The sequence below is a fragment of the Thermobia domestica genome, chromosome 1 (assembly GCF_964235325.1).
Source record: "Thermobia domestica chromosome 1, izTheDome1.hap1.1, whole genome shotgun sequence".
Lineage (NCBI taxonomy): Eukaryota > Metazoa > Arthropoda > Insecta > Zygentoma > Lepismatidae > Thermobia > Thermobia domestica.
Window position 1 is genome coordinate 5,097,807 of NC_137454.1, and position 24,852 is coordinate 5,122,658.

The window sequence follows — 24,852 nt, forward strand, 5'->3', positions numbered from 1 at the left end:
AATTGCACTGTTGTACTCTGCCAAAAGTAATTAACGTTTTGTATTCATACTAATGTCGTTGGAATATCGAAATATTTAATCTAGGTAAAGGTTAATATATCTCAATTCGTTCCGAAAATAATGTCATATATTCTTGGATTTTATATGAAGTATTGTTTTACTGAAATCCACAAAAAGTCAAGAGACTCAAGTATTCCTAGATGGGAAGTATTGCAAACAAAACTGGACTGTAGGGTATAAGTTTAACTGATATTATTGAATTATGGTTAGATACGGATTATCTCACAAAATATATTTTTGCAACTAATACGATTTATGTGAATAGAGAGGAGAGATACAATTAGAGTAATAAGAAAACAACACCTAGAATTTCAATATTAAAGTCCTTAACACAAAAGCTTAGAATATAACTAACGCAATGACCAATTTATTAGCTATATTCTTTTATAAAAGAATGTATTTTATATCGCAACATTTGTTGTGGCGTAACATGCATAATTATGCTTAAGCATGCATATACGTACAAGCTAAATTTCGTTTGATTCCTATATCTATTGTTACTTACCCATTTTCAATATCTTCAATGCAGTGTGCAGTTGTAACTATAAATTTATCGGCTATTAGACTTCCACCACATTTTTGGACTACTTCGGTTCAGTCGTTCGTCTGCAGTAGTGCGAACCATGAATATAACGTTGAAGAGTTATCCCCTCCCATCATTTTATGTTCCAATTTATGTGCAAACCCACAAACTATGGAAAAATATTAGTAAATGTTCTTTATTTTTGTGTGTAATTACGACAAAGCTGCAAGTTGCGTTTTATGTTGCCCACAAACGACTTCAGCCACATTAATATGAGTTGCCCAAGTAAATATTCCCTTATGTTGACAAAAATAATCAACAAGGCGTTACAAGCATTTTTGCCATAATTGGGTGAATTTTTGAAACGAATTAGCTAAAACTGCTGTATTCAGAGAACAAATAATCCTCTTCTAAGCAGTCTGAACCTCAAACGTTCACAAAACGTTGACCCTGCAGTTTGTAATTTCAGTTGAGAAAACAAGTGCCAATTTAGCAGTGTACGAGGGGTGTAGCAACCTTTACTACTTAATTTCTTAAAGTTTAACATTGAGTTTGTACTGCCCTATGGGGATCAACATTCAGAAGAATAACATCAGCTGTGAGAGGAGTCCAGGAAATTTCTCCTGAATTGTGTTTTCCACCTTCTTCAGTGTTTGACAATAACGTGTAGCATAGACTATTTATCATTGTTCCAGAAGCTCTGTCTAGACTATTTCGTCGGAAACCAAAATTATTGTCACAAGATCCTTACCTGTACATGGTTGATTCTTCATCATTATTCCCGCAAGAGACGTGCGATATTTCATTTCATTGAGCTTCAACTCTGGAGTTCAGTAACGAACCGTGCTCTCTTCCTAAGTCAAAATACCGCAGAGAACGTTATTTCTTTAACAGTGGCACCGGTCAGAGAATCCAGCAACATATCATATACGTTTCGCGATGTTGTTCAGTAATATTTCGTGGGACGTAATGTGATGAAACCTTCGCGTGTCACAATCTTTCATGGACGATTCTTCATTCCTGACGGAAATGTTTAAATAAGCGATTCCTTGGTTGGACAACGCTAGATGCTTTTCTCCATCAATCAATGTTGCATCAATAACTGGAGACAGACCACCATTTTAAACTATATTTAATATGTTTACTCAATACACCGGAACGCTTATTTAAGTATTTATAATAAATAATCATTCATAATAGAGATAAGGTAATGCCTTACATCATTTGTGTTGGTATTCTTAAGATATGCGAGAAGAACATGATTTATTCTTGTGAGAGTGGTCCAGAATGCGTTGGTTGCTAGAAAATCTGTACTTCTGCTTCACGCTCATTGCGATTGACCGAACCTCCTAGTCTTGGTCGTAAAATACTTGATCTCAATGTGTTTATAGTGTAGTAATAAGTTCTGGTGATGTGTTTAGTATTTGTTTCACCTTGTCACATATTATAAAACTAGTACTCATTGTTTTGCAAATTCATCTAACTAAGTCTACGTTTTTCTTGCTGAATGCTGTATTTCGATTGAAGGCGAAATTTCTTGTCTATTTAACTAGTTAATACATTCAAGTTTGATTCCATCCCTGTCCTTCCGAGGCTTCAGTTTACTGTGATTAATGTTTTCTGAACACCTTGCTTTTTTACACCTGATCAGGCGTTGAATGTTGAAATGGATATGCATGATAAGTGATTTCTTTCAAATTGGACCTATTACAGTCATGTGAAAAACATTGTGATACAATTCAGGTTGAAAAATGTAACGATTCTCTAAGTTTATACTACGTAAAGGGAACTCTATATTACTTTCTTGGAGTTGGCATATAAGAATATGAACGTAGCCCTGAAAAAGCTACGATAATGAATCTTTATCAGCTGAAAATCCACATCTCGTTCCAACTGGTGATAAGATGATTTAAATCTAACTTAGATATATCATGACTTCGTTTATAACTATTTAGAACAGTCAATATTGTGTTACGTATGATGCTCAACAAAGGACTTGCTTTTGATGCAATTTTCTCCAAAATCTACATTCGACGTTTCTGTCCACCTTCCACCACAAGCTGTTTCTAATACCTAGAGTTACGCTACACAAGTATTTGTTCCAAACTCCTCCCCTTTGACATCAACACCGGATTCGTTTCTGAAATTTTTCAATTTTGCCCAAACTATTCCCCAGGAATTAATAACACAAGTTACTTCGTTTAAAGTTTTCTCCTCGGAAATTATTTTTTCCAATGTTCTTGTTCCCATAATATTATACCTGTCTTATCTGACTTGAATTACAACAGTGAATTTTTATCCCTTTTGTCTTAAAGTGTTGCTCTCCGCGAGAAATATTTTTAATTCGATAGTGATGCTGACGACCGTTAGTCGCTGAATGTACAACAAGTGATATCTCAGAGGAAAATCTCCAACTTCGAAATTCATCTATCTTCCAATTAGGAACCCGTAACAATTCACTTTCTTATTATCATATGTTTCCGGTATTGTGCACACTTACGAATGTTTAACTTTGGAAATATTTAGCAGTTCATATGTATGTTGTCGTTTTCTTAGTCTTCCAGCAGATGATTAAACGTTGGATGAAAAGTACAGCTAGTTCTCGTGTACTAATCGGATATCTACGAGACGACAAAAGCCGAATAAAATTATCTTGGAGAACTGAAGAACTATCTGAAAATACCGTTTCTGTATGTTCCAATGACAACAAATAGTCGTATGTACTATAGCCTTAACAGTCTTATATACAGTTTTCATTTCGTGGTTTCTTGTCAACATTGAGCTTTACTGAAACGGCTAAACTTAGAGGATTTTGATTTTTAATTGAGCGTATCGATTAGTATCGACTTCAATAACTTGTATATGGTATCCTGTATATTGTGTAAATATGAAGTATTTACAGAACTATTTATATATTTCTGAAAAGCACTACTTCATAATTAACATGTTTGTGAAAACAGCTGTCATCAATATTAAAAATATATAGATATATGGGAAATAATTTACTTGACGTGTTTTAATTCAGTTGCACACATATGGCGCACGGAGGATTACCTTAAAACAACTCAATCTTGGTTGCGTTATAAATTATATAATGCTTTTACTAAATACGGATACAGGTACTGCGATATTGGTTAAGCATAACGTAAACTTCACTTGTTGAGAATTGTCAACCAACCGGCAGAATAACGATTGGTACTGTAGGGAATATGCAAATTTTTTATTATGCAATGACTATCTAGGGTACATTGTGATGTAGAGAGGAATGCGTTTCAAGTACATGATGGGTCATGAAACTTCTCCCCAAACTGGGTGCTTTCTTAATGGCTGAAGACTTCAATATCTAACCAGTTCTAAAAAACAAACATCTGGTTTTAACTACTGTTCTACCTTACGTAATTCAAAAAAAGTTTCCCTTACAGTGTACCTGCCTGTTGAAACGTTCACATGAATGTGGATACACTTACTTGCGCAACAATTCTTCATCGTGAACGTCGCTAACATTTATCGAGAGATGACACGCCCATTTCAATACTTGACTTCCCGTTGGTACCCACTGTTGTGAAGAATTTACAGCTAAATTGCACTGTGGAGTGTCACAATAATGACATTTCCGGTGAGTTTTTACCTCAAATAAAAAATACGTTTTATATTATAAGACCGTGTTTGGAGAATGCTTTGAAATATAAGCAGAACCACAGATCTACAACAACCTTACACTAGTGACCGATTTTAATTTAGCTGCAGCCCCGGACGTCCCGATTACGAAAGAGGAAGTGGAGTCTTTAGTGATTAACAAACATTTCTATAAATTTTCTTGCCTTGATGTACTTGCAACTGAATTATACACCGCTTCTTCTCTTTCATAGGAGAAATAATTGCATTCTTATTCAATGATTAATTCAGTGATACGCGAGTAGAAAAATGGTAAATTCCCAAGTGTGATGATATTTATTCCTGAAGTATGTACTGCATTTAGAGAAACTGATTATAATCCAACAAACTAATGAACTCTGATTATAAAATTCCGACCCCTCATATTGGACAAAATACTATAATCATATTTGTATCACTGTCTAAGCTGTAAAAATTACATGTCTATGAGATAAAACTATCTGTTTTCTATAACGCTTCGAAATTTAATATCTGCTTGCGATGGTTCACTTAACCATCATGCAGTTTTTTCTTTTGACTATCATCAGGTATTTCACAGAGCAAATTATGCCTATTTACGGTAATTTTTAAAAACGTTCGTCCAAGGAGGGGATAACATACAATGGATAAATGTACTATATAACGAAGCACAAACAATAACTGTCTAATTCATATCGTAGAAACGAAACGCAGGATGGAAAATGCTATTTTCAGAATATGACCAATTTCATTGTTTCTCTTAGTTTACTGCTGATATATTTTTCAATAAAATGTTCAAAGAAATACTTTTCACAACAGTCGATTAAACATTTGTACTTACGAGGATGGTTTTCATATTTAGTTAGGAGTTGTAATTAGATTCTTATTGTGTAGAAAAGTGCATTGAGTACAATGTGAATATTTACGGCACACTACGTTCAATGTGTAAAATACTAACATTTGTACAAAACTCTTACAAGACTTAAATACAAACGGTCGACCAACTGAGAATTATGGAAAGGACTTTTACCTCTGCTTTTGCTAATTCCATATATTTAAACTATAATAAATTAGTTAATGTTAATAACCTTTAATCGTTAGTTATAATCTACAAAGTATTCTGCAACTCCAGACCACGTCAGATCAACTTCAATTGTGTATTTTCTAAATATATTTTTATTTTCCAAACTACGGTATCTAGCACAGATCATTCCTCTGTACTCTCACATTGCAAAACGTATGGCCAGTGTCGGAACTTGGTTTCATCGGTACATTTATGCCTTTAGATTTAAATCACAAGACACCTACATATTCACATGAAATAGCATTTTGAACTTGTACATACTCAGAGTAAATCTTACTAGGTTTCGGATCATTCGAAATTATTCAGCACAGTATGAAATAAGTTAGCAACAGTATAAGTGATGATTCTATTAAACGAATACGTGCGAACTTGCCTCTACACATTAATTCAATCTTTCGCTGCTATTTATATTTAAGAAAACGGGTGCAATTTAAATTTATTTGACTGTTTAATAATTCCTTCTCAATCAACATATCATTAACCACGAACAATCCAAAACATATATAGAGTATAAGAATTAAAGAAACTGAATGTCATACGATAACTGTTATTCATTGTTTTATTTTTATTGAGTTACTATTCTTAGCCTTCATTTTGTTTCACAGTTATCTCAATCCTAACATTTTAGTTCCTGTTACTAGGTCCTCTCAGTAATCAAAGAAATACGATGAAGAAATACATTGTAGATTAGCCGCAGATTCAACCGGTTTGGTTGAGAAGATTGAATGCTAGCGAAATTATTCCACAAAGTGTAAATCGTCCATCATTTGTCTTTTAATTATGGCAGGTTTACTAATTCCATAAAGTAATCACACTGTTACATTTGTTCAGTTTGAGTAATACACAAAATGCAACATTGCACCGATCTAAGAATAGAACAGGTATAATTACCGCTCGTTCAGAACAGTAATACTCAGGGAAGTATTTTTTTCACCTGCTATCCCAGCCAGCTGTTTGACGTCCTACCCTAGCCAGCAAATTTAAGTTGGTAACAAAATTTTGTATCATGGGGAAAGGTGGCTTATTTGGGCCACACATCTTGGGCAAGTATCCCAAGTTAGTTGCAGAGTTTTAAGAGACATAGATTTTAAAATTAGACCTTAGAACAATGCCTTTCTTGTTCTAAAGTCCAGTTTCATTTTAAAGGAGGCCTAATATATGACTCCACATATTAAAAAATAGCGTTATTATTTGTCACTGAATAGAAATCTTTCTGCTTTAAAGTCATCAAAACTTGAGGTAAAAATCACCAAAATTAGGAAAATGAAATGGGAAGTAATTTCTCAGTCTTTCTATAATCCAATCTTACTTCATTCAGATGTATTTCTATTTCTTTGTCTGAAGACCACTCCGCTTGTAAATTCATTCCATAGTGGGAAGAACATTATTCCTAGTGTAAAATGATGGAGTATAATTCAGCCGCCTTAATTGCATGAAAACGAAATCGAGATATTAAAAGATAGTTGGATAAGATGCGTTACACAAGATGGAAGCTACACTGAGCATCATACAGTTGTACCCAAGGTATAAAAGTATTCTTATCAAAAATTACACAACCATACTGCATTTATAAGAGTATTATAACCATCTGTGTAAAGTTATTGAACTTTTATATAACGATATAACCAAAAAGTCACTGTGTCCATGATCACAACCCCTATAGAAATAATAAAAGTAAGTTCAGAAATGCAGTATTTGTGGAAAAGTTGAGTACCCACTGAATTACTTTAAGGGAAGTGATAGGTAATATTGATGTGGAAGTGGAGCTGATTTTAACTTGAAGGATTAGAATTTTTGTTAAAATGGCTTTTAAATTTTAAACAAAATAACTAAATTAGTTTATGCAATACAATAAATTGCATAGTGTATAGCTAGTGTGAAGACATTTTAATTGTTTTGTTTAATATCTGTTCGCATCAAATAAAACATTGATATTTAAAGCTCTGTTTGATGTGCGTTAATAAATATAATCAACGAACACACACAAAAGACTTTAAGCTATATATAAGCGAGTAAAGTCGTATTTTAGATATGTTATCTAAATCAAGATGTTGTATTGATTTTCGCGGAAGAAAATTCGAAATTGTATTCAATCTCACATATGTAACTTATTAGGATCAACGTTTTATTTCGTCCTGAATACTGTGCTTTGGGTATGTAAGACAATGGTCCCCTTAAAATTCCCTTCTGTCTATAAGGCCAGAGGCAATAAAAGTCCCTAGGTCTAAGATTTAAGTTAATGTAATGCATTACCATCAATACATTTTAATTGCTAAGAAATGTTAGATGATAATTCCATTCTTAATTGTGGTTTCTTTGTTAGGTACACAACTTTGTTAACAACACTTTTATAGATCTTCAGATGATTACGTTATTGTAATATGTAATACAAAATAAACGGATAACACTCAAATTTCATTTGTTTCCAATAGTATATTTGCTCGGCTACTTTCATAAAATCTTTTAAAAAGTTAAATGCAACTTGTTCTAATCTACTTTAACAATAAATAGCATAAACAAATTTCACCACCTACATTGATAGTTTACAAAATATAGATTGCGTTTTTCTTAGCGCAGAGATAAGAGCCAGAAATTCAATTGAAAATCCTGATTCCGAAGATTGAATACGAAACAGAAATGAAAGGCATTTCGATTTTGCTTGTCTGATGTAATTTATGCGTTAAGGAATTTGGCCGAATACTTTAGTGTTAAATAAACTGTGACGTAAAAAAATTTGACATACGTGTTTCGCAAATCATTTTTAATATCATTTACAGAACATAATGTTGTAAGTTTACTAATAAATATACATTATCTTAGATCAGTTGCGCTAATTGCCACAAACAACACTTACCACAGCCCTCTCACTGTAGTTTTTACGTTGTAGCCTATTGAACAAAGGAGAAAATATAGAATATAATAATATTTCAATTTATATATATATATATATATAAATACATATATACATAGATACACACACACACACATATATATATATACATACATATATATATATATATATATATATATATATATATATACAAGGTGATTCAATAAGTGGGTACCGGGCCTATTTCGCAGCTAATACTACACGTAGAGCCTTCAAATAAAAATTGGATTACCAAATCGAATGCGTAGAATGGAATACAACAATAGCGAGACCAGTGACGTCTCATGAATACCTCCAACGGGGGGCAACTTCAAAATTTGAAATGGAAAGTGGTATAACTGTTGGATTCGATCGAAATTACTTTAAATGTCATACAACTTTTAGAGCTCAAACTTTGCCATATACATTCCTATTTAGCCGCTAGAGGCTTTGTTGCAGATTTGTATCTGACTACCCGTAGCAGACCATTATCCCAGCTAACAATGCACATAAAGCCAAATCGTATGTGTAGACGTCAATAAAAATAATAGAGACACCAGTGGCATATCTCGAAAATTTGCAAAATTTGCATCTGAAAAATTTGACATGGAAACAGGGGTTGGTTGTGCCTCCATTGAAACAAGCACAGAATGGGAGAAACGTTGAGAGAAAACAAGATGGCATATTTCTTCCTCGTATGCAGCAACGCGGTCGCATTACTAGGTGAAAGTCAGATGGTGCTAGGGTCTTCCCAATCATACCAGGCTACTGACGGGAGGGTACGTTCAAACCATGCCCTGGCAAACAACCGTCGATGCCTTTGCAGGACTAACTCGGGACTTAAGCCAAGGGTAGCCCAGACCCACAGTGGCGTGCACGCGATGTATGTAGTGGTCGTACGTACAATATGAAATATCTCCCAAATGCGGGAGCATGTGTTTTGGGCTTGTTTGTCGTTTTTTGGTACAGCACACTCATTTATCGTTGCCAGTGATTGTGTGGTTGTACTCTTGTAGATCCAGTAGCTAACACGTACATGACCATGTTCAAGACTTAGTCTATGCGGACTCGAACAGGCGATTGCTGCTATGTCAGACAGAGGGCAGAAGGAGCGATGCTGTAGCCAAAACAGGTAACACAAGCGTGTAGAGTCTGAGAGTGATTACGCTCTGCAGTGAATTAAAATAGTCCGTATACTGGACAAGGTGTCGTGTATTGAGTTCTACTATCCCTTTGCATTAAAAGCTCATGAGGGGATGAATACTAAACTTCCACAAGCAGTGAAACGTCTTTCATTGTGTTGATGATTGATTGATTGTAGTAGGAAGTGTCGGTAGTAAATAACATTCATGCGGTATACGAATTTAGAGGCATTCCAAATGCTCATAATTTTAGAAAATGCCGGGAAAATTATATGGTTGCAGCTCGATTATACGCTGAACGCTATCCACAGCGATAAGGAGCGCGATTGCGGCAGACAGGCAACATGTGTGGACACTATGGTGTCCTGAGAAGAGTCGTACTGTTTGGGATTATTTGTGTATTTAACAGTGTGTGTGCCTTTAGCTGGCAACAGTGTTCAAGTTGCTTAACGCTTTTCTATTGTTTGGTGTGGGTGAATGTGGAGGCAGCAAGAGCATACAGTTTGGTGGACCATATATCATGGTAGAACATCGTACAATATATCACAAACAGTAAGCCATCGAATTACAATCATTTACAACTAAAGACCTTGTGAACATGTTTATTCTCGTGTATTATTTTTCTGTGCAGATTGTAGTTGTAATCATTAAATACAGTGAATTTATATTTGGTTGCATTCATGTGGTGTACGAATCAAGCCTTACAGTCCACTAGTATGAATATTGTTTTTAACATTGTTATTGTACTTTAGTGAAGTTACAAATATATACATTCATATTGTACATTGGTCCTATCCGGGCCACATGAGTGCAAAGCTTTCTGACAATTGTGAGAATTGTTCTGTGCTGTTATGAAGAGAAATGTGTTTGTGTCGGCCTATATGTGGTGCTATCACGTACGTTGGACAATCAGCACGTTTTCTGTGTAGGCGGACAGCTGTTGTACCAGGACCACGCTTCTGGAGTATATTTCATAGGTAAAAGAAAACAAAAAACATCATCATCAGGTCAGTAGTTTTTTATTCTTCATATTTCTGCGTAGCATTTAATCATGACTGAATCACACCAGCGTCTTTTAAGGCGAAGATCTGCATACAGAGGCCAGTTAACCAGAATAAACACCTTTGTTCAGGGCTTTGATCCAAATGAAGGCAATATAGAAGAAATACGTGCACGCTTAAAACATCTAAATAACGTCTGGTCAAAGTTGCAGGAGGTGCAAGATACTATTGAAATTGATCAAATCGAACCCGAAGCGGAAGCATTAAACGTTCGTGCAGAAATTGAAAATGTGTATTTTTCTTTAGAGGCTCAAATGCAAGCACTTGTTTTAAAACATGGAAATAAAGAATCAGCTGTTAATAATAGCACTAGCAGTAGCGCACAAGTTAAATTACCGGTCATACAGTTGCCTGCATTTGACGGAAACTGTAAACATTGGTTATCATATAAGGACACCTTTACATCTCTTATTCACGAGAATAAAGACATTTCCACAGTACAGAAGTTTCAGTACCTCCGAACTTCTCTTAAGGGCGAAGCGTTAAACCTAATTGAAAATTTACCAATTACCGAAACAAATTATTCAGTAGCATGGCAATTACTCGTTGACAGGTATTCAAACAAAAAGCTAATTGCTTCTTCTTACATTCACGAAATACTACAAATCAAGCCAGTGTATAAAGAAAATGTAAGTGAACTTCGCGCTTTTATAAATACAGCTACTAGTAATATAAATGCGCTACAAGCACTTGAGCCAAACGTAAACCTCACAGACGTAATTTTGAACCAACACTTTGTATCAAAATTAGACGCAACTACTAGAAAGTCATGGGAGCTTCAAAATACGAATTCTAATTTTCCTGCTTTATCAGAATTCTTTTCGTTTCTCGAGAAACGTTGTCAGGTGCTTGAGAACATGAGAACTAGTATTGATGGTGTGAAGCAGAGTAGTAGCGTACAAAACAAGCAAGCAAAAAGTATTCAGTCATCAAAGACTTATTTATCAACATTTTCAAATGCATGTGAATTTTGTAATAGCCAGCATCCCTTATATTCTTGTTCGTCTTTTGTGAATGCGGGACACAGCCAAAAATTGGAGTGCATTCGTAAAAATAAATTATGCATGAATTGTTTGAAAAGTAATCATTTTTTGAAGAATTGTAAATCGAGAGGTTGTAAAAAGTGTTCCAAAAAGCACAATACATTATTGCATGTAGACGTAACAAAGGACAAATCAGTGCGGTTTCCAAGTGTAAACAGTGCTGCGGTGCAAGAGCGTAGCAACAACTCAGATTCCAGTGAAAATTTAGGGCAAGTGTCATATTGTGCATTAAAGGCTAGGCCTAACGCAAGAGTGTTGTTATCTACTGCAATAGTAAAAGTAAGGGATAACAAGGGAAATTTGGTTCCTTGTCGCGCGCTTCTAGACAGTGCTAGTCAGACCAATTTCGTAACAGAGAATTTGGTGCAACAATTGAACATCAAACGGTATAGACAGTATACTCCAATTCAAGGTATAAATCAAGCGATATCTAATACAAAGTACTCTGTAGATATTAGTGTCCATTCATGTGTTAACACATTTTCATTGAATATAAGTTGTTCAGTTCTCCCTCACATTACAAGTAAACTACCGGAAGAAAGAATTAATTATGACGATTGGAACATTCCCAAGGACACTGTTCTAGCAGATCCTACTTTTAATACGCCTGGAGACATAGATATTCTGTTAGGTGCGGAAGTATTCTACATAATTATGAAGTCAGGACACAAAACACGGCCAGGTGATTTTCCAGTGCTTCAGGAGACAGAATTGGGATGGATCGTGGCAGGACGCATTCCTCAAGAACGTGACCCCCATATTCCATTAACAACATGTTTTGTGAAGACAAACATAGATCTACAGCAACAACTTCAAAAATTTTGGGAACTAGAAGAAATTACTGTTACACCTAGATCAAGCGAAGAGCTTGCATGTGAGCGACATTTCGTTCAGAATACAACAAGAGATCATACAGGGCGTTTCATTGTACGATTGCCTTTGCTTGAAGACCGTACAGTTTTAGGCGATTCTTATCAGCAGGCATTGGTTAGATTAAAGCAATTGGAAAGAAGATTCGATCAACACCCGGATTTTGAAGCTAAATATACAGAATTCATGCAAGAATATGAAGATCTTGGTCACATGGTAAGGATAGATGAGCGTAAAAAGGAGGACGTCAGCGTTGCATACTATTTGCCACATCATGCAGTTTTTAAGCCTACAAGCTCTACAACGAAGCTCCGTGTGGTGTTTGATGCTTCAGCAAAATCTGACAGCGGAAAAGGCCTCAACGACATTCTCTTAGTTGGTCCTACAATACAGCAAGATTTATTTTCTATCGTTTTGCGCTTTAGAACTCATTCGATAGTATTCACTGCAGATATCGCTAAGATGTATCGCATGGTCAATGTTCATCCAGAAGACACGCCATTACAACGTATATTGTGGAGAAGATCTAGAAATGAACCGATTCAAGTTTTTGAGTTGAAAACACTAACGTATGGTACGGTATGTGCTTCATTTGTGGCCACAAGATGTCTACAGCAATTAGCAGACGAAGAAGAGCATAATTACCCTGTAGCAGCAGAAATATTACGTCGAGATTTCTATAATGATGATGTTTGTAGTGGCATGAGCGACATACAGCAAGCTTTAGAGGTCCAGAAGCAATTGATAGAGTTACTGGGAAAGGGAGGTTTTATACTTAGGAAATGGAGTTCGAATGATCCAAGGTTATTGGAATCCATCTCGCCAGAGCTTCGAGAAGTGCAGCGTCCAATCCAGTTCCACGAAGGCCAAGGCGTCAAGGCATTAGGATTGTCATGGCATCCAGACAAAGATATATTTCTCGTTGAAAGCAAGACGTCAACAATGAAGGTTCAAGAGTGCATTACTAAACGCCAGATTGCTTCCATCATTGCCACTATATTCGATCCATTAGGAGTAATTTCACCAGTTGTCATTTCATACAAAATATTTTTGCAAGAATTGTGGCGGCAAAAGGTTCAATGGGACGACAGTGTACCGATGGAATTAGCAAAGAAATGGACTAAATTGTACAAGCAACTTCCACTAATCAATCAGATTAAATTCGACAGATATGTACTCGTTGAAGGAAACATAGCGGAGATTCAGATCCATGGTTTTTCAGATGCTTCTCAAAGAGCATATGGAGCTTGCATTTATATGCGATCGATCAATCAACAAGGAGAAATATCAGTTAAGTTATTATGTGCTAAATCACGTGTGGCCCCAGTCAAGAAAATCACTCTCCCACGTCTGGAGTTATGCGCAGCAGTTGTTTTGGCAAAATTAGTTCACAAGATTTTACCGAATTTAAAATTGAACATAAGTAGCGTCCATCTATGGACTGACTCCCAAATCGTGTTGGCATGGCTAGCTTCTCCGTGCAACAAATGGAAACCTTTCGTGGCCAACAGAGTAGCTCAAATTCAAGACTTAACTGACGTTAGCTGTTGGAAACATGTAACTTCTTCAGACAACCCTGGAGATTTGATTTCAAGAAGAATAGATGCAGTTTCCATAAAGGATAATTCATTATGGTGGCACGGTCCACAATGGCTTTCTAGTTTAGAATCTAATTGGTCAGTCACAAGTAAGGATTCATTGCTACCAGATCAAGTTCCAGAGAGTAAGGGAACCATAACATTGACAGTCACTTTAGACAATTGGTGCAATAAAACCATAACAAGATTCTCAAAATTGTCAAGGTTAGTTAGGACAATAGCATATTGTAGACGTTTTGTTCATAACATCAGTCACAAGCAAAACAAACTAACAGAAGGTCTTTCAGTACAAGAACTCCACACAGCGCTCCATGTTTGCATCAAATGGACACAAGAAATTGGGTTTCACAGCGAATTGCAGCATCTTCGTAATGGAAACATTGTTCCGTCAAGAAGTAAATTGAACAATTTACATCCATTTTTAGATAGTGAAGGCATGATCCGAGTTGGAGGAAGATTGGAGAATAGTCAGCTTCCATTTGACGCCAAACATCAAATAGTTCTGCCTTCAAACCAACACTTGACAAAACTTATAGTTGAAGCAGAACACTTAAGATTACTTCATGCTGGACCCCAATTATTAATATCATCACTACGCCAGAAATATTGGATCATCAGGTGCAAGCAGGTGGTAAAACAAGTCATCCATCATTGCTTCACGTGTTTCAAGTTAAAGGCCAGTGGTTCAAAACAACTTATGGGACAGTTGCCGGCAGCTCGTGTGCAGCAAGCCAGACCATTCCTAAACGTAGGCGTGGACTACGCTGGAGCGTTTTACATAAAATCAGGAGCAGTTAGAAATAGATCTGTACGTAAGGCATACGTTGCGTTGTTTGTTTGTTTATCCACCAAGGCAATACATCTGGAATTGGTAACAGATCTTAGTGCGCAGTCATTCATAGCAGCTTTACGCAGATTCATAGCCAGACGAGGAAGATGTCTCAATATATACAGCGACAATGGCACAAATTTCGTTGGAGCCAACAACGAATTGAAAGAATTGTATCAGCTGCTTTCATCAGATCCTTTTAGTTCTCAAGTTCATGATTTTACATCGACCGAAGGAATTCAGTGGCACTTCATACCACCAAATTCGCCGCATTTTGGAGGACTATGGGAAGCCGGTATAAAATCAATGAAATACCATCTAGTTCGTATTACAAAGGGTGCAGTGTTAACATATGAAGAGTTTGCAACATTACTAACACAGATTGAGGCCTGTCTCAACTCTCGACCACTTACAGTGCTATCAAGTGAGCCTAACGACATCAGTGTTCTCACCCCGGGACATTTTTTAATTGGAGAAGCACTTACAGCTTTACCAGAGCCTAACCTCACCGATCTACCACACAACCGCTTATCTCGTTGGCAGAAGATACAACAACTAAAACAACACATTTGGAAGAGATGGTCCCGAGATTATTTACATGGTCTTCAACAACGCTCTAAGACAACTTCACCGCAACACAATCTCAAGGTCGGAGATGTAGTTTTGCTGATTGAAGACAACATTCCTGCATTGCAGTGGAAATTGGGCATCATTGAAAAGGTGTTCCCAGGAAAGGATTTCTTAGTTCGTGTAGTGACGGTTCGTACTACAACTGGAACATATAAACGTTCCATCAACAAACTAGTTGCATTACCATATAACAAGGATTAGAATTGAGATTTGAGTAATCTAAAAATAAGTACAGTTCTTCAAGTTTTGTGTTTGTTTCGTTTTTTATATGTATCATTTTGTTTTATTTGGTCAGACCTTAGCTGACCAACAGGGGGGAGTATGTTTGGGATTATTTGTGTATTTAACAGTGTGTGTGCCTTTAGCTGGCAACAGTGTTCAAGTTGCTTAACGCTTTTCTATTGTTTGGTGTGGGTGAATGTGGAGGCAGCAAGAGCATACAGTTTGGTGGACCATATATCATGGTAGAACATCGTACAATATATCACAAACAGTAAGCCATCGAATTACAATCATTTACAACTAAAGACCTTGTGAACATGTTTATTCTCGTGTATTATTTTTCTGTGCAGATTGTAGTTGTAATCATTAAATACAGTGAATTTATATTTGGTTGCATTCATGTGGTGTACGAATCAAGCCTTACAGTCCACTAGTATGAATATTGTTTTTAACATTGTTATTGTACTTTAGTGAAGTTACAAATATATACATTCATATTGTACACGTACAAAATGAAGACTTCTCATTGATGAACTTGCCGCTATTGCAGTAAATCCTCATGTATTTTCGTGGACGATCGCACGCGATCATGATATCAGTCAAGGTAGTGTCCTGCATATTCTGTGGAAATAACAATTTCACCAGCACCACCTCTCTCTGCATGAAGAACTAAGTGATGCAGACCGTAATTTACGGCTTCTGGTGTGCAACTGAGTGGTCAATCGCGTGAGAGAAGATCCAAATTTCGTTCACTTCATTTTATGGACTGATGAAGAGACATTCTGCAGTGATGACAACGTGAACCTCCAAAATGAACATTACTGGGCGGCGGAGAACCCTCACTGGATGAGAGAAGTCAATCGGCAACACCGATGGCGCATTAATGTGTGGGGTGGCACTGTAGGGACTCAGGTCATTGGGCAATATTTTCTTGCTGGTCATTTAACAGGTGCAATGTTTCGTGATTTCTTGCTACACCATCTACAGCCGCTATTGGAAAACGTACTGCTCCATATACTTCAGACTCTGTGGTTTCAATTAGATGGCTGTTCAGCCCATAATTTGTCATGCGTAGGAAAGAGCTAAATGTTCTTTCCCGCAACGCTGGATCTTAAGAGGTCCAGATGTATATGACTAAAAGGATTTGTAGATACTCTAACGCCAGGAATTAACTTCTATGTACCTTCTTATTTAATGCACATTCCTCACTGTTTCCAATCATTTTAGCCAATATCTTCAGCATCTTGGGAAAATATATTTTTGCAACAACTCTTGGATATATCCTGGTTAACGAGAAGTGCGCGCGAGATTCAGGATTTACATGCTAGTATTAAATAACTTCTGGATATAGTATCTCTGGTATGCATGTTAACAATTTCGTGATATTTGCATACTTCGCTTGCCTGTACAAAATTCCAGTTTCAAGTTTATATGCTACTCTCTCGTAATTTCAACTTCTTCCAGATTGTTTTGATGGCCTTTAAGCTTTTTATATATGGGTCCAAATCACAAGTCCTCTTTTTGCAATGTTGCCAAATCCATTTCCGGTTCAAATGAAAATAAACACATGTCATAATCGTCATCTTTCCCTACATTAAAATCTCCGTTGTGCGGTTTCGTTCTTGTTTCGCTGGATAAGTAATCAGACTTGTTTGTGATGATTTTTACAAGGATAGGAGTACACTCATATTCTGAAATATACATAATCCACCTGGCCAGTTTCGCTGATAATGTTTCGCTTGTTTAATAAAAATAGCGCCCTGTTATCCAGTTTCACATAGAAATATCTACCCAAAAGATGATAACGAAAAGCTTTGAGACAAGAGGTGAGACTAAGCGCTTCAATTTCCAAAAGGGTGAGATTACGTTCTGCTTTTGTTAGTGTTCTTGAAAAATATGATAATACACTGAGCTCCTTCAACGTCTCAAATGCTGCAATATAGAGGATTCCTCCTATTCCAGACATTGAACGGTCGTTCAATAATAACAATGGCTTTTCAGGGTTGTATGGCGCTGGTATCGGTGCATTCGCTATTGTCTTTTTCAGGGTCTCAAAAGCCTGTTGTCTCCCATCATTCCAATAGAATTTGGCTCCTCTCTTAAGCAATAGCTGGAAAGATTGCACGATTTCCGCGTAGTCTTTTACATATTTTCTACAGTAACTAGTCAATCCTAGCCATGAACGTAACTTTTTAATGATGTTTGGAGGTGCACGTTCTCCCATTGATTTCTTAATCCTATCACAAATGGCAACACATGCTGGTCAATTTTATAGCTTAACGCTACTATGCTTCTTTGCAAGAAAGCACACTTGTCTAAAAATAATAGAATCCTCGTGCGCTGTAAACGCTGGAAAATTTCACATAAAACTTCCACCATTCTTTGTTGGTCGTCAGTGTAGGCCAATATATCATCCATATAATGAGTCATTACATCTTCTGACATACCCTGGAAGGTTATAAACATCAATCTAGCATATATTTGAGGGCTGCGTCGATAGCACTGTGGTATCTTGCAATACTGAAATGATCCTAGGTGTGGGATGTTTAATGCAATACATGGTCTAGACTCTTTAGCAAGTGACACGTGGAAATATGCAGATTTTACATCAAACTCTTGAATAGAATATATGACCGGATGCTTTTGCTACTATTTGAGGAATAGGTTGAAGATTTATAGATGAAAAATAACGCGTTCATTTAATCGGCGAAGGTCCGTAGCAAGTCGCCATTGATTACTGTCCTTCTTCTTCAAAAATAACGTTGGAAAGTGGTATAAACTCTGGGAATATTCCAGTACTCCCTGTCTTAATAATTGTTCAATCTGTTCAGATACTGGGCCGCGGTGGCTCAGTGGGAGAGCGTTCAGCTCTGGTGCTTGGGGTCCCGGGTTCGATCCCAGCCCCCGCCAAGTGAACTTTGTGGTGGACAAACACCGTGTGCGTGGGTTTTCTCGGGGTTCTCCCGTTTCCTCCCACTTTCTTCATTCCACCATTTTATTCATTACTCATTATCACCGTCTTCTTTAGCCTAACCGGCATAATCGTGGGACGTAAAACTCAAAGATTTCATTTCGTTTTTTCTGTTCAGTTACTTGCTGTTTCGCTGCCTCCGGATTTGCGTATTAACGTACACTATACGGTTCGTCTGACTCCACTGGTATTTTGTGTTCATAGTTCGGTATGATCCCAATTCTGTCTGTATTCTAATTAAAAACATTGGCATATTCATAACAAAGATCCAAAATTAGTTTTCTAATCACCTTTTTGGGTACACTTCCAATTTTAATTCATTTTGGGTCAAATAATTTCCTGTCTTCTTCCAAATATTCCTTCTATGGGTCTTCTTCTTCTTCTTTCGTCTTCTGTAGTAGGTGAATGGATTGCACAGTTGCAATCTTCAAATTTTTGTTTAATTTTACACTTTCAGGGTTTGGATTCACAACTTCCACACATGAATGCTTCCTAGACACTAAATACACTGGAATCTCTATACCCTTTTCTATCAAGACTTTGTCTTCAGGTTCCAACCAAAGATCTTGATTTTCCTTGGTGTACATGGGTTTCAGTGGGATTAAAATCTTCGACCTAGGTGGAAACTAAATTCTTCTAGCTGTCAGTAACTGTGGCTCCAATTCCATGTTCAAATGCTCTCCTACGGTCGTACACACTAAATGCAGGGTTCGTTCTTGTTGTTGTGCTAATTTGATGGACTTCCTAGGCTGTACCATTAATTGTAATATTTTATCTTGAAAATTTATATTCGCATTCGCCACCATTAGAAAATCTACACCCAACAACATGTCAAAAGCAACTCACAAACAGTGATAAAACTCATTTGAACCAATTTTGAATTTTAAATTCACAGCATTGGATAAATTGAGAACAGTATCTCCAATTCATTTAATTTGAGTTTCCAAAGGCCTTAGTACCACGTTCTTCGGCAAAATTCTCTTACCAACTAAAGATAATGTTGACGCACTGTCTACAATACTATTAGTATTTAAAGTATCAATCTGAGCTTGTAATCTAACTATATTGCCTGTGATATATATAGGCACTTGAATTTGTTTATGTTTGTTTAATTTATACCTATTTGTCGCCGTTCTAGTTTTATCCTTGTTTTGTTGAAGTAGTCCTTTCTTATTTACTTGGTTGTCTGCTTCTAGTATTGTCTGTGAACATGTAGAAACATGTATTGGTTTCCCATTAGTGTGGCGGTTAACATATTGTCCACCTGAAAGATCACCGCCTCGACATCCAGTATTATTTAGTTTAAATTTGGCTGTAAACAGTTCTCCGCCAAATGATTGGCATAAAACATTTTGAACATACTTGGCTTACATTCGGTACAAAGTTAGGAGCATTGGGGTGAAGTAACACCTGTTTTTGTTGTTGAGGGTAAAAGTTTGGTGTTAGCTGCGCCTGTTGTTGTGATTGTCCTGTACCATATGTTTGCCTACCATTGAAATTATTCGGTCTTCTGTTCCAATTAGAAGGTTGTGTTCCATTCCTGTTCACATTGTACTTTCCTCTTCCGTTAAAATTTCTCATAGCATTATTGCGCCCACCGAGATTTTCTCTTCCTCTCGGAGTCGAGTTATGAAATTGTTGTTGGTCACCGAATCTACTAGCATTACCAAAACGAGCTCTGAAGATTGCACCTCTTCCTCGAAAAGTAGTTCTTTGCTGTTGTCTCCTTGCAGTGAATGATGGTTGGTTACCTTGATGAACTTGACGGAAAGTGTCCTCTTTCGGCACCTGAGTATCATGTGACATACTCAACGTAAGTTGTTTTAACTTCTTGGAAAGATTGGGAAGTTCATCCCTCTTGTTACTTTTCTTAGTGGTGTCCTCTTTCCCTGGCTTCGTCTTCGGTCTGGTCGTGGACTTTCCTCTTCCTATTTGCTTCTTCTGTTTCTTCATTTTTTGCTTGCATCTACTTTCAATCTCAGATGTCTCCGAATCCGTAGTGGAACTGATTGTAGTTTATTTATTTTCGTGCTAGAAAATTCCTTTAAAACCTATACTGGCCATCATGTATCTCTGACAGGGAATCGAGCTCCGTTCTCTCACTTAACAAGCAGGGTTACTAACCACTATACTGTCATCCGGTGTTAATGATTTATAATCGGGTCAGTCCATATATAATCACCGAAATTAGGAAATAATCGCCCGTCACCATCAGAGATTTTGATGAAATTTGGCCCACAGGTACCTACATCCCTCGTAAGAAAGCCTGTAATTTTATATTCTTCTGCCTCTACCAGTTCCTGAGAAATTAACTTAGAAGCGAGGCAGTCCGCATTATGACTTGCCGAACGCGCTGTTTGTTTAAGTTTTAATGAGCAAGAACTCGGTTACTAATTATGTTACATAGATCAAACTTTTTCTGCAATAAATATATGCATCGTTGTAATGAAGTAATATGTTGAAAGCGGCATGACCATTTTACGTTCGGCTATATAAACTGTCAAAGTCAGCACTTTCTTACATTACCGTTTATAAAGCTCCTATTTTAATATGTCACAGATTTCCTACATAAAACAACAAATGCCTGTGTTTGTATGCAGTACCTTACAGGGTTCTGAACTATATGCACCAGTAATGCAGAGCCGTTTGCATTTTATTTGCAGGATTTATGGGAGGTTTAAGTTGGTATCATTGCAAAACAACAAACGTTTTGCTTATTTTTAGAGCTCTACTTAATTATGTTGACAGTTGAATATGAGTGTGATATTTTGGACGAACATTGTTACGTATGTAACAAACAACTTGTTTGATTTCAAAATCCTGATGTATTTTCGTCCATTTTAAATCATAGCCTTTTTCAACAGGTGTCGGTAGTCTTTCAGGTTTAGAACGGATATGGAGAATGGAAGTAATTTTACTTTCAGAGTCCCTTTCTACTCTGGATGAGGACAAAACCAATGAGCTTCGTGTTAACTTCGTGCTAGGATAGAAGTTGTGCTAAACATGTGTTAAGTGTGCCAGTACCAGAAACAGCAGTGATGATGATGATAAGTATGATCCTAGCTACACACCACACACTGTTCACCAAGAGCAACTAAATATGTCTCTCAAATCTGTAGGTTGCTCACCACTGAAGAATGTAAATATGAGAAACAGGGAAGGATACAGCAAGAGAAATGTGAAGCAGATAGCAAATGTCGTACTGAAGATGTTCTTGGAATATCGAGGGCTAGGTTTCTCTACTGAAAAGACATGTGACAGGTGTGCTGATTTCTCTATGCTTATACAGCAGCTTGTAGAAAAGTATCACAAAACATTTCCGTATACACAGAAAGTCCAAATCTTAACACTTGCTCCTACTACTTGTAGTATCAGGACAACTGCAAAGAGTTTTAGGGGCTCAGCTTATTTAGTGCGAAAAGCAAAGAACTTAAGACGAGAAAGGAATCCTATAACTTCAAGAACAAAAGCCTCGGAAAATAATTCCCCAGGTAACAGTGAATGAAGTAGTTTCATTTATGAAAGCGATGGGTGTTCCAGAATCTGTTCTGGAATGAATGAATGTAGGTGTGTACATACAGATGAGGGTAAAGTTCAAATTCAAAAAAGACTACTACTAATGAAAATACATAAAACGTATGATGAATTCTGCTAACTGAAACCTCAGTATAAAATTTGGTTTGCAAAGATTTGTGCCTCAAGGCCGAAGTGGTGCATTACAATTAAGGCAAAAGACACTCATTCAGTGTGTGTGTGTGTGTGTGTGTGTGTGTGTGTGTGTGTGTGTGTGTTTCAATACCATCAAAACATGAAACTGATAATCGATGCCCTTCCTGGATCAGGACACAACTACAAGACACTGCTGAACATTGCAGTGTGTGATGCAACGAACAGACAGAGTAGGTTACATTCCTGTGGCAACTGTGAAAGGAAGAATGCTGTGCAAGATTATCTAGTAAACCGTTCTGATGATCACTTACTTGAAGGTGATGACTGTGTTAAATTTAAAAACTAGGTTCACACAGACCGGTTGATATTACAAATCCTACAGCTCTCTGTGAATGAGTTTTGTGACACATTGACTCAGGGAATTGATACTCTTAGACAACAACATTACATAGCCAAAGGTCAAGCTGCATATCTGAGTAATATAAAAACTTCACTTCAGAAATCAGAGCTAATTGTTTTACTGGATTTTGCCGAAAATTATACATTCGTTATACAGGACGAGGTTCACGAGTACCATTGGGAGAAATTCCAGGCAACTGTGCATCCTTTCGTGGTGTACTATAATGATAATGGAACCCTGCAATGCAAAATGAAATCATTAAGTTTTACGTCCCACGGTTATGCCGGTTAGGCTAAACGAGACGGTGATGATGAGAGATGAGTGAAATGGTGGAATGAAGAAAGTGGGAGGAAACAGGAGAACTCCGAAAAAACCCACGAGCACGGTGTTTGTCCACCACAAATTCCACACGGCGCGAGCTAGGATCCCTGCAATGCAGTGGCGGATCTTAGGGAGGCTATAGCTTTCCTTTAAGCTCAGGTATACTCTGGAAAAAATGGACTTCAATCCTGCTTTACACTGGATAAAACGGCAAAATTTGGTTTAGCCCCTCCCTTTATTATATGCTGGAAACGCCTCTGCTGCAATGTATCACTTTCTATTGCATATCAGGCAGTTCATAGCATAATGCTACTAGTCTGTATATTCCTAATGCATTTCATGATACACCTGACAAATCCTTCAAGATAGGCAGCTAGATAAGATAATTTACTCCAGTGATGGTGCTGGATCACAATATAAAAATTAGAAGAACATTTACAATCTACGTCAGAATGAAACTGTCTTCGAAATCAAATCAGAATGGCACATTTTTGCAACATCACAGGTCAAAAGTACATGTGATGGTGTAAGAGCAACTACAAAAAATTGACAGCCAGAGCCACTCTTTAGTCACCTACCAGACCAATTGTTACTAAACAGAGGATGTACGAATGAGCTAACAGCAACATTAAAGGCTTACACTATTTTTATGTGTTTGCTGAAGATATCTCGAGGAAAAGTGAATGCATAGAAAAACAATACACAAACTTGAAGATTATTCCCGGAACTCGCTCTCGCCATGCATTTATACGAACTGAGGCAAACACGGACTGAGGAGTCCTTATGAAGATAATTTATGCAGACGAGTTTGGTATCAGTGTCTGGTGTAAACAAGAGAAGAATGGCAACCTAAGCTTCTTAGTGATGTGTACGTTGCATGCATGTATGACAGTAAGAAGTACGTTGGTATGGTCAACGAAGTGTCATGTGAAAATAAAGATGTACATGTGAATTTCATGGTACCAAATGAGTTCTCTGTGCTATCATGGCCACTGTGGAAAGATGATGTCTGGATATTATTTCATGATGTTATCTGTACCCTGGAAGTACCTTTATTACAAGGTAGCAGTGGACGAACATACAGACTGGATGATGATAGTTAGCAATACGTACTAGCTTGTCTTAGAAAGTAAAGAAAGATTTTGCAAAGTTTCCACAATTTGAAAACATTTATGTTTCACAACATGCACGTATCATTAGCTTACGTAACCTATTCCACAGGTTTATTATGCTCCTTTTCACTTTGTGTACATGTTTATTTATTTACTTATTTATTTATTTCAACGCTCAATTTCTTATTACTAATACTGAACTGCAATTTTGACTCACAGAACTCTATTATTTTGTAACAATTAATTTCATTATGTGGCAGATTCTTTCTTCTTATAGTCTTACACTATGTTTTCAAGTGCTCAATCAGTATAAATGATTTCACCTAGCGCATACGTACTTCTTTACTTCCATTCTCTATATCCTTTCTAAACATGAAAGACTACCGACACCTGTTGACAAAGGTGATGTTTGAAATGAAATGAAATACATCAGGGTTTGGAATTCAAACAACCTGTTTGTTACATAAATACCAATGCTCATCTAAAATATCATACTCATATTCAACCGTCAACATAGTTAAACAGGGCTCTGAAAATAAGCAAAAAGTCTGTGTTTTTACAATGATACCAACTTTAACTTCCCATAAATCCTGAAATAAAGTGTAAACAGCTCTGCATTACTGGTGCATATAGTTCACTATCCTGTAAGATAGAGCGCACAAACATAGACATATGCTGTGTTATCTAGCAAACCCGCGACATGTTAAAAAATGAGCTTTATAAACGGTAATGTAAAAAAGTGCTGCCTTTGACAGTTTATATATCAGAATATAAAACGGTTATGCCGCTTTCAACATATTACTGCATTACAACGA

At 36.8% G+C, this 24,852-nt stretch overlaps 1 protein-coding gene across 1 annotated transcript; it reads left to right on the forward strand.

The window, feature by feature from the left end:
* The first annotated feature begins 12,471 nt into the window (after nucleotides 1–12,471).
* On the forward strand, nucleotides 12,472–15,543 carry LOC145668431 (uncharacterized). The gene has a single exon (XM_081736274.1). The coding sequence runs from the start codon at nucleotides 12,472–12,474 to the stop codon at nucleotides 15,541–15,543; it is 3,072 nt and encodes a 1,023-aa protein (XP_081592400.1).
* The last annotated feature ends 9,309 nt before the right edge of the window (nucleotides 15,544–24,852 follow it).

What these genes read in the sequence shown, in the direction of transcription:
- LOC145668431 (XM_081736274.1), top strand. Translation starts at nt 12,472, where the DNA reads ATGCAAGAATATGAAGATCTTGGTCACATGGTAAGGATAGATGAGCGT.